General features: G+C 45.1%; 1 protein-coding gene across 1 annotated transcript in view; it reads right to left on the bottom strand.

The window, feature by feature from the left end:
- The window catches only part of LOC119436435 (ATP-binding cassette sub-family A member 2-like), a 342759-nt gene that overhangs the window by 75755 nt on the left and 254325 nt on the right, over positions 1 to 12679 (bottom strand). The window contains exons 40-42 of the mRNA XM_037703279.2: positions 11077 to 11209; positions 4917 to 5037; positions 4730 to 4801 (exon numbers count right to left, since the gene is read on the bottom strand). Coding sequence (XP_037559207.1) covers positions 4730 to 4801; positions 4917 to 5037; positions 11077 to 11209 — 326 coding nt within the window. The remainder of the gene's footprint in view (positions 1 to 4729; positions 4802 to 4916; positions 5038 to 11076; positions 11210 to 12679) is intronic.

Genomic DNA, 12679 nt, shown 5'->3' with positions numbered 1-12679 from the left:
GAAATTTGGACCACCTGGGGTTCTTTAACGTGCACCTAAATCTAAATACACGGGTATTTTCGCATTTCGCCCCCATCGAAATGCGGCCGCCATGGCCGGGATTCGATCCCGCGACCTCGTGCTCAGCAGCCCAACACTATAGCCACTGAGCAACCACCGCGGGTCATCCACTGCGAAGACTACACCTTCGTTTCAGTATCATAGCCGTAAACTTACGTCTCATCGCCTGCTATGATGTTCTTAAGAAGAGATAGATTAAAAAAAAATGATTAAAATAAAGGCACTCCGCAGGGCCCATTTTAACTTTGGCACTAATCCGGCGAACAGCTTGTGCACATGCTCACTTCAGCAGCTGTAGCTCGCCAACTAACGGTCAGAGCGAAACACTGCAAATGGCAGTTTGTTGTCTAAACCTGCTGCTACGTGCGCTCAGTAGCCTCTGCACGCTCCCTCTGGAGGTTGGCGCCCTATTTAAAAATTTGATTTCTTTTTGAACACACCTCGTATGTGGCATGACCACCGTTGCAGTTCGCACAGTGGAGCATGCCAGTCAGTTGTAGGAATCATGTTCTGGTCCACCACATTTTGCACAAGTTAACCGGCCTCGGCAGCTTTGCGAGCCACGGCCAAATCCTTGACATTTTAAACATCTACGTGGATTTGGGATGAACGGTCTTGCTCATGTTTTTGTGTACCCTGCTTCAAGATTTTCTGGCATTACACTCGTAGCAAAGGTGAGAATGAGATGTTTTGTAGCAATTTCACTGTTGTCGCGTTTGATCGTTACTCTTCGCACTTTGACAAAATCCTGCTCCTTCCATCCCTCGAGTAGTCCCTCTTCACTCAGATTCAAGAGATCATCATCTGGTATCACACCTCCTGATGTGTTCATTGATGGGTGGTTACTGTGACTTCAACATCATCAAAAGCCACGAGATTTGGATCTTTTCATGTTAGAGCTTGTCGCGTACCTCAAGTAGCAGGTTGCTGCTAACCATTTTAGTGACTTTGTATCCAGGACCCAGTGTGTCCGTGAGAACTTTCACAATGATGAAAGAAAAAAGGGTTCATACTGTCTTTTTCGGGGCCTTAGGTGGTGCGGGCTGGGCCATGGAGGAAGGAAACAAAACAGGAGAGGCCCTGACGTCACTTTTTTGAAGCCGGAAGTGCAGCCATGTTGGTGTGCCACCTCTCTTTGCACCTCCAATCAGGGGTTCTGTAGCTCGTCGGAGCAGATGGGCGCGAACTTTGAACTTGCATTGTTACGACCTGCCAGAAGTGTGTGCGCCTGACGCGCGTCTAAACAAAGCCTAAAAAACTTCTGTAGCAGTTTTAGTGAAACAGACGCGCTCCTGTGTTTTTCCGTGGCACGTTGAAGAAGACGACAAAGACCTGAGCCGTGATTGCTTGAGTGTATCTGTTGCTGGCCGACACTCACACTCACAGACCCAAAACCCAACTTTCAAGCTTACACACAACACTCCAAAGCCAGCTTTTCTCGCGAACAAAAGGTGGTGCGGGAAAGACACCGGTGGAAAAATCTTATCTCACTTTTCAGAGACCGAGAGCAGCAGCGACAGCTTCAGGAGCGTGGTTGCCATAGCAACGTGGACATTTGGGGTACCCGTCCCAGTGATCCTTTGCGAAAAACAGCACGTGACTTCCGCCACACCTTCTCCAATACGTTCGTGCTGGCCAGGGCCTCTCCTAGGGCTTCCTTCCTCCATGGGGCTGGGCAATATCATTATTTTTTTTGCATGCCTACACTAATTTATGTCTTTTCGGGGCACTGACTATGTGAAACATGGTAGTGCGGGAAGGATTCCTTGTGTTGGACAAAAAACTTGAGTTTCTTCGGTACGCCTTCTTTTTGAAAGAGGTCAATCAGGCAGTAGGGGAAAGGTGCTTAATGCCAGAAATAATTCCTTTGATTGCGGCAACTATGACAGCCGCCCACCACTGAGCCCAACCAAGGGACACTATGAGACCCGAAGGATACGTAGATGCCAGCTGTACGTAGCTACTATGACCTATAATACAGTCGAATACCCCTACAACGAACACCGCTACAACGAAATTTCCGCCACAACGAAGATTTTGCAATTCCCCGTCAGCTGCCCATAAAAAGTAATACAAAAAAAGTATCTTCATAACGAAGGCATTTTATTCGGTATTTCTGCTTCAACAAACTTTTCGAGAACGAAATTGGGACTGAATTGAAATTGGAACTGCCGAGTAGTCAAATAAGAAGGCCCTTCCAAAGCTGTAACAATCGTATGTTCGCTTGAACGAGGTTTTCGCGAACTAAATCAAATTCAAAGTACCGATTTGAGCCACTGCAATCCATAGCCATGCATGGTCATCACACGCCTGTGGTGTGTGTCCGGTCAAAATGGCTAAGCCAACAAAGAGTCGTAAACTTCTCTCTCTCGAGGAGAAGGCACATATGATCGCCGAGGCAGAAAGCGGAAGAAAAAAGTTTCGCACTTTCGCCCGAAAGGCGAAGCATCGATTGTGATAGCAGATTAGTAGACAGCTATACGAACTAAGGATAGTAGTTTTATCGGCCGTATAAACTTGTGAACATTCGCTTACGGAATAAATTACCAAGCACGGTATTACACGCGCGCACCAGTAAACATGAGCACATCTTGCTCGATGACCGCGGAAACTCAGTGTCAACACGCTGGAGTGAGAAGGCGTGGCAATAGCAGTGAGCGAATTGACCTCAGTGCCGTCTCTTGCTTCAACGCGAACTAAACATGGAAAGTACAGTGCACATGACTCTACCAGCACTAGTTGCACTTTGGCCACATCGTAGATTGCTTTGAAGATGAGGCCCGCACGGGCGTGCACTTTGTGCACGTCGCAGATCACTTTCAAGATACAGCGCCTGTTGTCAACATGATGCCAACGTCTCATCGTCTGGGGAAAATAACAACCTGCTAGACACACTGACTCCGGTGATTGCTTTGAAAGTAATGGAGCCTTTTGACCTCATCAGAAAAGTTATCAGAGCCCACGACAATGACATTGCGATGGCTCCTTTAACGAATTGTGAGACTCGCGTAACACCTTTGCTTGCCGTGAAGCGTAAGAAATCCAGGCTGACAGACTTCTGGAAATAAAACTTTTGGTAAGCGTAAGCTTGCCAAGCTTGCTGACTTTGTCATAAATATGCAGTGAAATTATGATAATTCAAAGCACTTCATTGCGATGGTGCATGTGCCGCAAAATGAGTGTTTCGCGATCAGCCGGACACGCGCGTTGGGTTAGGCGTGGCCACAATGTACGAAAAATGCTATAACAGCAGCCCGAAATGCATTCTCTCGTGAAGTTGACACTTTATTGACCGCCTTCGGTACGTCTCTACCATTGCGCCAATGCCATCGCAAAGATTTCCCGGACAATGGTTTCAGTTTCGTTCACGGCTTTGCCGTTTGGCGTACGTAATACATACCAATTTCACGTCAACGAAGTTCCGCCACAACGAAATTTTTCGCGTGTTCCGTGAATTTCATTGTAGCGGGACTCGACTGTAGATCCAAGGTTGGATAAACTATACCAGGTTAGCCCTTGCTATCTGGAAAATTGGACGTAAAATAAAGTGAAGTGAAGACAAGAGAGATGGAAAGTGAGAGAGAAAGACGAAGATTGAGGAGAAGGGCAGGAAAAGGCAACTACCAATTTCCCCCGGATGAGTCAGTCCAGGGGTGCCGTCTATGTGAAGCCGAGGCCAAAGGGGTGTGTTGCCTCTGCCAAAGGGCCTTAAAGGTCCAAACACTCAGCATCGGCTAAACTCCCGATCCCCTTTTCCCGGACACGGCTAAGTCACACATGGTTAAACACGGGAGGGTCCAACCTCCATGTGCTCGGGTCCATGGTGTCGCAACACACCAAACGCTTGCTGACACCTGCAATGCCTGCATTGCAGGCATTGCAATGGTCACATTTTATGAAGAGAATACACATTAGAGCTAGTTGGTGGTGGTTCATCTTAGATCGGAGCATCACACACAAGATACTTAAGAGGTGGAGAGAAAGAATGATGGTTTGCTGCCTTTTTTCTTACATCCTCTTGTCTTTTGTGCAGTGTTCTGGTAAAAAATATACCACACTGTGAAAAGAATTGGCAACTTAATGTGCAAGTCTTGCCACAGATTAGATAGGTATGAGTGAATAAGGCAGAGCGACCTGCCCAGCACAGGTTGCCCACCCCCAGAACCAGCCCTGGTTTCATGAGATTTCCAGTTTACAGAATATGTGTGATACAAACCAAATTCAACAGCAGGTAATCTCACACAAACTAGAAGTACATGTTGCTGGGCTAGTCGGTTCATACTGTGACGGAGGGAAGAAGCATGACGGGAAAATATATTTACAATATTTACACGATTGACAATGATTGACCGAACCAGTCAGTCACTGAAGCGTCGTCTTCTTGAGCCCTCAAGCTCGTGCTCCACTTCCTTGATATTGTGCAGAGCAGTGTAACAATATTGCTCAGTAGACCATAAAATTATGGCCGCTTAGCGCAAACAAGGAAGGAGGGAAGGGGTCGCTGCCCTTGTCCCCTTCCGTCCTTCCTTGTTTGCGCTAAGCGACCATAATTTTTATTGTCTACTGAGTCCCACAAACTAGTTAATGTGCTTGCACAGTCACTAATAAAAGCTATATAAAGCAGTTCATCATTCGGCCACAGTAAAGAAATAAAATAAGTGAATGGTACCTCCCCCTTTGGAATCCTCAGACACAGCCGGTCAACAGCCAAGTGCTTGCCCAGTTTCCTAGTGTGGTATATCTGCATACATACGTACACAAAGCACACAGAAAGAAAAAGATGAAGGCATTAAAAAAGTTTTTAAATATACCAATCACAGAAAAAATGTAGTCTTTATAGGACTGCATAAAGTTACCTTTGTCAGGTTCACAAGGCAAAGTGCTGCAGAATCTGTTTTCCCACTAAGAACACGTCTTCTTTCATTCTGGACATCCTCATCTTCAGAAACATTGAGAGCCTCAGGCACAATTACCTTTCTGCAATTCATAAGCAAATGTACACTTAATGGAGGTCTGTAAAACATCATAGAGCTCTTTTGACCAAGCACAAGAATGGCTGGCACACATTTTAACCCTGTGACCACTGGGTGTGTTCAGATAAGAACTGTTAAAGGGGGGTCCAGACTACTTTTTGATTTCAACAAAATTTTTATGACTTTAAACTGGCCAAGAAAGGGAAAGGTTGTCATCCTCGCGAGAGTAGTACAAAGCTAAAAACAGGTTTCTGAAAAATAAAGCTTCGCAATTTAATAAATAAATAAATAAATAAATAAATAATAAATAAATAAATAAATAAATAAATAAAGCTTTAATAAATAAAATAATAAATAAAGCTTTGCCTTGTCCAAAGATTGAACCTGTGACCGACACCTTTCCAGAGCAGTCATCCTACCACCTAAGTTAACTAGTAGGCTAGAGACTACAGCTGCGCGACGCTGAAGTTACAAGATTCCACCTAGCAGATTTCTGCAGAACTGATTTGCTATTCAGTATTCCAGCACTTCAGGTCAATTAATTCAGCCTCATGCTACCATCTGCTAGCCTCCTTCTAAGCCGAGATGGCAGTGCAAGTGCCCCAGAAAGGTGTAGGTCCTGCATTTGATCCCTGGACCAGGACTAACTTTTCTTCAACTGCTAAGCTTTCTTTCTAAGAAATCCATATGAACTTTCTTTGTACCCAGTGAAATTACTTTATCCGTGGGACACCCACATCATCACCCAATATATGTGCATCATTTTGGAGACAAATAAGATATCCGCTGGAGATTGAATTTCACATACACTACCACGGACATCACAAGGATATTGCACTGTCACGGAGCGGCATATTTTCGAATGGTTTGGACGCTGATTAACGACACGCTGAATTACGGGCGTCAAAAACGTGGGCTCCTGACTGTGCAGCGTATAATTTACTCGACATCGACATGCCGAATTATGGGCGTCAAAAGCGTCGTGGCCGCACGGGGTGCCATCTCGATTCGAGACGCGACACGCCGATTACGGACCCAGAAGTGTGCGTGTACGTCCGCGTGGTATGCCGGGCTCGACCTTGACCCTTGACCTTGGGAGAGAGGAGAATCTGCCGCTTTTCGTCCATGGTGAAAAGGGCGCGGCCAAGAATGTTGGGAGCTAGAAGCCATGAATTAGGAGAACTCTACATACCGGCAGTTTCCCTACATAGGGAACTAGGGAAAGGAGAGGCTATTTAAGTGCAGGTTTTGGGCCCTGCTGATTAGTCTAGAAGCTGAACCCATGCGCTGCTGAGAAGCCGTCGGGGGGCTAGTGCCGTCCAGTATTGACTGGGCCGCCTGGCCACGTCGGAACTCTGAGGAACTAGTTGACGTAGGAGACGACAAACCAACGTCTGCAACGAAGCTCACGGTCGTTCGCCTCAAGTTAGCTCAACCTGCTTGAGAGAAGACGTCAAATCTAGACTCCCGGGAAACCCAGCCCAGCAATTTGCATCCACCTCGACAAGATCAGACCGCCAGCATTCTTCGGGAAAGCTTTGTGCACCGACTTCACGGTTTATGGACTTGCTGCTGCTGCCCGGCCATTCGTATGACACCATTTGTTTTTCTTTTGAACTTTTATTTCTTTTGAACTTTGCTTTAGTGAAATACTGTTAAGTGTATTCTTCTGTATTTGATCCTCGCACTGTTTCATTTGTATATCTACTGTTAATTGCTCGTAGTTATTGGCCTTCATCATTGTGTTATATTAAGTTCAGGTGTGTTAGTATGTCTTGTGTTTTTTTATTATTGTATTTTATTAATTTGTGTGTATTTATCAGCCGATAAATATCTTGTTTTTTTTTTGTTTACTCCCGACTCTGACTCTCTTCACTGTGTTCGCTTGAGTACGGAACGACCAACCAGCTTGTCTACCCCGTCGATCGACTTCGCGCCAACGACAAATTGGGGACAGCTGTGACATACACATGGACCTTTTTTGACTTATACATGAATAGCTATCCTCCCAGAGGCTCTGTCTCAGTTTCCTCATGACGGAACTATGTTTTCTAAGTTCGAACTATAATCCAGAGCTATCAAGTCTGCAGCACATAGTTCATGGTTCACAGCTCATAGGTTGTAGTTTGCGTAGTTTCTGGTGTCATTTACTTTAAAGGCATCAGTAAGTTGAATATGCCACTTGTGTATGAGGGAAGGCCTAGAAGAATGAGTACACTGCACTTCTGCAAGCGCACGTGTGTGTATAACATGAGCACGTGATGTATCTGACCTTCGTTTGTAGTCGGGCAGGGCATTGATTAAAAATTTGGCTCCTAGCTGATTGGTGCCTTTTAATCGATTACTTAATCAATTAATCGGTTATTTAATCGATTAACTGGAGTTGCGGATTTATGCACAGAAGTGGGGAAAAAATCAATGTCGGTGATTTGTCATGACACATACACTTTAAAGAAAGCAAAAAACTGCGCTAATTTAATCGACAGTTGCCTTTATTATTACTTGAACAACACTCTGCACAAATGGACATTCTAGATCACATGTGTACTGTAGCACACAAAGAGAAATAGGAAAACTAAACATTCCAACAGATATTGCCACAATTGCAGCACACATGCATTTGTGCAGTTGGAACTCATTCCCTTCCTTGCTGTTTAGCAAGAGAAGTGTGGGCATCAATGCAGCTGTTTGCCTGATTTTGGTCATGTGGGCTAAGCAATAATCACACTAAAAAAAACTTGCGATTAAACCTCCAATTGATTAATCGGAAGGTTAATCGATCAATCGCCCAGTTCTACTTTGTAGGCATTTTGCCCATTGCATCTGTAACAAAGCGTCTGCTACAAACATAATACAGTATAGACCACTTATAACGTAACCGTTTATAATGTAGAACTGGCTACAATGCGGCCTTTTCCGACTCACGTTTACCCTCCCATAGAACTCCATGTATACGCATACCACTTATAGTGCAGCCGCGTGAGACGAAATACCGGTTATTTCGCCGACAAAGGTGGCAGCGAGCACGCTTCTCAACAAGGTGCGTGCTCCCAGCCGGCATAAACATTATTCAATGCAATCAAACTCTCGTTAATTTGGACTTATTTGGCCGCACATCGGTTAATTTGGACTACTTTCGGAGCTTGGTGAGCGAGGAGTGCCGCAAATGTGTGACGCAAAAGAGCAAGAACAGTGCTAGCGTCCAACCGAACCGAAGCGGCAGAGTCCACATTGCCACAGCCATCAGTTGAAATCGTACGTGAATGACAGCAACGCCGGAACGCTTTGAGCCTATTTGTGTCTTTAAAGCTTGTATTCTTGCGTTTACCACCGCGCATAACACCGCGTTGGCCGCGGGCTTTCGTAACTGCATAGTCGTCATCTACGATCGCGTCGATAGCGGCCGCGGTTTTCTCCACAGCGGTTGCGGTTTTCGTTTTCACTCGGTACGCGCGTCGGCCGCGTGCCTAACATAGAGGAAGGCAATTTTTCCTCCATGTCTACATGCTTGGTCTACATGTTATGCATACGTGCAGGGCTTGAAAATCGTTGTTTTGGTTATAGTGCAGTACCGCTTATAGTGCAGATATTCGTGACTCCGGCGACTTGCGTTATAAGCGGTCTACACTGTATTCAATACAGTAAACAATGAAAAATGCCCTGGCATGTCCTGTGCACTGTACCCAGCATTTCCCCATGATATCCCTTATGCACATGCAAGGAATGTCCACAGGATGCGAAGTGTGCGGCCAAACAATCATGTGAGTGATGTCCGCTAGACGAATTTAGCCTATCACTGGGTGGCTTTATGCCACTCTGAGGAGGATGACAATTTCTTCCTCTGCATAAAACTTCTTTCCTCTTGTAGATTTCTGCAGAACTGATTTGCTAAAAAATGCCAAAAGCTAAATGCTAAAGAATGCCAGGGTGGCCAGCACAGTGCATGCATGCTGATGAGGCACTGACTAATAAAAAGTATTGTGGTGGCACTGCAACCAAAGTGGCTCGGTGCACACCACTGGTGTGCACCACTGGTGTGCTGGTCATCAGTGTAACTAACACTATGTCATGCTTATATGCACAAATACTAATAGCACAAAGGTTCCAATCTGTGTTCTCCGAGGAACCACATCAGCTAGACAGATCTCACTGAACCACCATGGAAGCGGTGCCAATGTGCTAAGTGATTGGAAATCACTGTGTGGTTTTCTGTCTAGTGTAGGGACCTAAGAACTCCAATGCCCATACTAAATGACAATTTAATGAAAAAGGAAGAAATGGCTTCATTTAGAGTGTATTTGTAATTTTCAGCAACCACCCAGCTGGAAAGATCCTCCGGCTCCATAGCTAATTAATTTGATTCTCCGATTTTATGTGCCAAAACCATCATATGATTATGAGGCACCCCCGTAGTCGGGGACAACGGCTTTATTTTGACCAGCTGGGGTTCTTAACACGAGCCTAAATCTAAGTACACAAGCGTTTTTTCATTTTGCCCCCATCAGAATGCAGCTGCCGCAGTTGGGATCGCACCCGCAACCTTAAGCTCAGCAATGAAATGCCGTAGCCACTAAACTACTGCAGCGGGTATCTGGCTCCATAGCATTAATCATTTACAGCCTGGCCAAACCAGTCCACAGGGCCAAAAATTAAGCTATCGATTTTGACAGCACTCTTAGATATACATGTACTGTAACCAACTCAGAAAACGAAAAGAAAACATGAATGCATGTGCAACGTAATCTGGATAAAAAGGGGTTCTCAGCCAGCTGTGTGCTGCCATAGAGCTAAGATCCCCTCTTTCCCAAAAACGAAAAATAAACATAAGGAAGTAGCAATGCATATCCGTGGTCTAAAACATACATGTCTGAATGTGGCCATATGAAATGCTCAATGCATGCCCATTGCAATAAACACAGCATGATTCTGCAGATAAAAGCATCAGACTATGAAGCACACTTCTGAATTTACGAGAATTCGTGCTTTTGTATCCTTATAAATGGCTTTGTTACGTTCCAAACTCATTCGGAGGATGTCTCATCGGTCTGCTTCAACCCGAATCAGTTGCACGTCAGTACTGTTATGGTTGTACTGTTATGGTTGTACTGTGAACAGTGAAAAAACAGGACTTTGGTGACAACATTAAGCAAGTTCTGCAGTCCAAAGCGATGCCTGGGTTATCAGAACCGTTATGAGGTGGCATGACTTCAGATTGAGTTTGAGCAAACAGAAACATCCAGAATTGAGAGAGAAGAGGCAAAAAGGAAGAAAAAAAAAATCAATCCCTGGGAGGGGTGGTCTTAGCTGATAGAGAATCCCTCTCACCTTAGCTTTTTGGCTACATCACTGCTGGGTTTGAATGTACAGTCGACTGATTCTTTAACAGTACAATGCGAGCATTGACTGGCTGGCTGGTCTGCGCCTTCGTCATTCTTGCTGTCCCTTTGTTTATGTATGCACTGTAAGTCAAGTTTGCAATGGAACACCAACTAGCCCGTACCCAAACCTTGCTGCGCCTTCTAACAGCGTGAAGCGACAGTTCGTGTCAGTTCATGCCATTAGAAGGCGCTGACCAGACGGCCAGTCAAGGCTCGCATGGTACTGCTAAAGAATCAGTCGACTGTACATATAGTTGTAATTAACAGTATGTTGCAATAAATTACTGCAGACTCTGCTACTGAATAAATTTTTACAAGAAATCATGCTTCAACATTTTTTTCATTGTTGACTTGTCATTAATGTACCACAGCCAAAACATTAATATATGGCAACACATCTTGTAGAAATTTGCTTTGTAATGACATCGATATGTTATACTAGACAAGTTCAACATGAATGAATAATCCAAGGACCGTATTCTCTATTGAATACTTCTGGGGATATATCACTTTGACTGCTGACATAGACTATATATGTATATGAAGATTAGAGATCACCAATACACATTTTAATTTAGCACTGTAACCTCCCCACACATACACACAGATGTACACAAAGGGTATTTTTCATATACGAGGCTAAGAAGAGAATAGTTTTCACTCACTTTGGCTTCAAAAAAAAGTTGAACTCTAGAAGCAGAGTTAGCACCAAGAAGAGCATTCCTGACAGTGCCATGGCAAAAAGATTCCTCGTCACTAGGTCCCATGCAAACGGTGACCTCATCCGGTCATACCGACCTGCAAAGAGTATTTTACCCACAGAATTACATAGGCCTCACGAGCTATTATGAGGGTACAACACTGCTCCTTGACACAATGCATCACCTGCTTGGCAAGTTGCACACATTCTGCATATTCTGCATGCCGCACATACTGTGACGGTGGTGCCAGAGCATGAGCGGCTGCTAACGTTTTGTGTCTTCAGAAAAACAGAAAACACCAGTAGGGTGCTTTAGCACAGTCTAAGTGCATAACTGTCACCATTTCAGCTCTGTGCACACTAGCTGATCTGCACAGTACCTGCCAAATAAAATGCTGTGCCATTTAAATAGCAGCTAGGTGCAAAGCTGGCAGGTGGCCATATCAGCAATGGTAATAAAGTTCTGTTATGCTTAAATATCCTAATGAATGCTTCATACAGAGCAGCACTTTTGTGTGCCCCGGTTACCTGTATGCTGATTATCCTGCCCCCGACTCAGCTAATAAGCTCTGCCATGTATTGTTCCAACATTCGTTTAGAAAATGCATGACACACATGTCATAGTAGAGGGCCATAGCATATTGTGACAATATATAGGACAGGTCACCTGACCAGCAGAGGAGGAGAGGCGCGCTGGGGGAGGAGCAACCAATGAGAGGGTGCGCGCTGGGGGGAGGAGGTGACCACAGCGAAGCTGTGTATTCGCGGCAGATTGGCTGGCCCAAATGGCGCTACTTGTGGGGGATGAGACGCAACGGTGTCCACGGGTGACGGCGTTCCTAGTGCGTTGCGGGGGATGAGACGCGACGGCGTCCACGGGTGAAAGCGTTCCTAGCGCGTTGGGGGGGGATGGGACGCGTCGGCATCCACGAGCGACGGCGTTCCTAGCGCGTTGCGGGGGAGGGGACACGTCGGTGTCCACAGGCGACGGCATTTCTAGCGTGTTGCGGGGGATGGGACGCGTCGGATCCCCACTGACTGTCTACCGCTGTACAGCGATCACAAGGGCGTGCTTGTAAAGGACAAAAAAAAAAAAAATAAGACACCCGATGTGACACCTGTGCAAACCTAAGCAATGGGAGGGATTAAACAGTGAATAAATGCGTTTTCTACCGTACTTTGATGTTCATGTCTCACTAATAAAATGCAGCCAGTTCCACAAAGTGAAATCTGTCGAAACAGTGGAGATGTGGTCGTTCCTTCGGTCTAAAACGAAGACTACCACAGCGCAAAAAAGAAACCTGAAAATCTCATAACTTGAGACAAATTGTAAAAGATCATACAAGAGTTACTCTTACGTCGCAGTCATTGTTGGACTTGGTTGTTATCTCTAGTAAAGTGTATGAATGTGATACATCAGTAGAATGTGGCACATCTGATCACAAACTGATCTCTGTGAATGTGATCTGTAGCAGCTGTGTCAGAACAAAATCATATATGTATACTTATGTTAAAGATTATTGCCATGCAGATGACACATCTATTCTTGATTATTTAGAAATGTCACT

The sequence above is a fragment of the Dermacentor silvarum genome, chromosome 1, assembly GCF_013339745.2.
Source record: "Dermacentor silvarum isolate Dsil-2018 chromosome 1, BIME_Dsil_1.4, whole genome shotgun sequence".
In the NCBI taxonomy this organism is placed as follows: Eukaryota; Metazoa; Arthropoda; class Arachnida; order Ixodida; family Ixodidae; genus Dermacentor; species Dermacentor silvarum.
The sequence above is the reverse complement of the archived record's forward strand: the minus strand, read 5'-3'. Positions and strand labels throughout refer to the sequence as shown.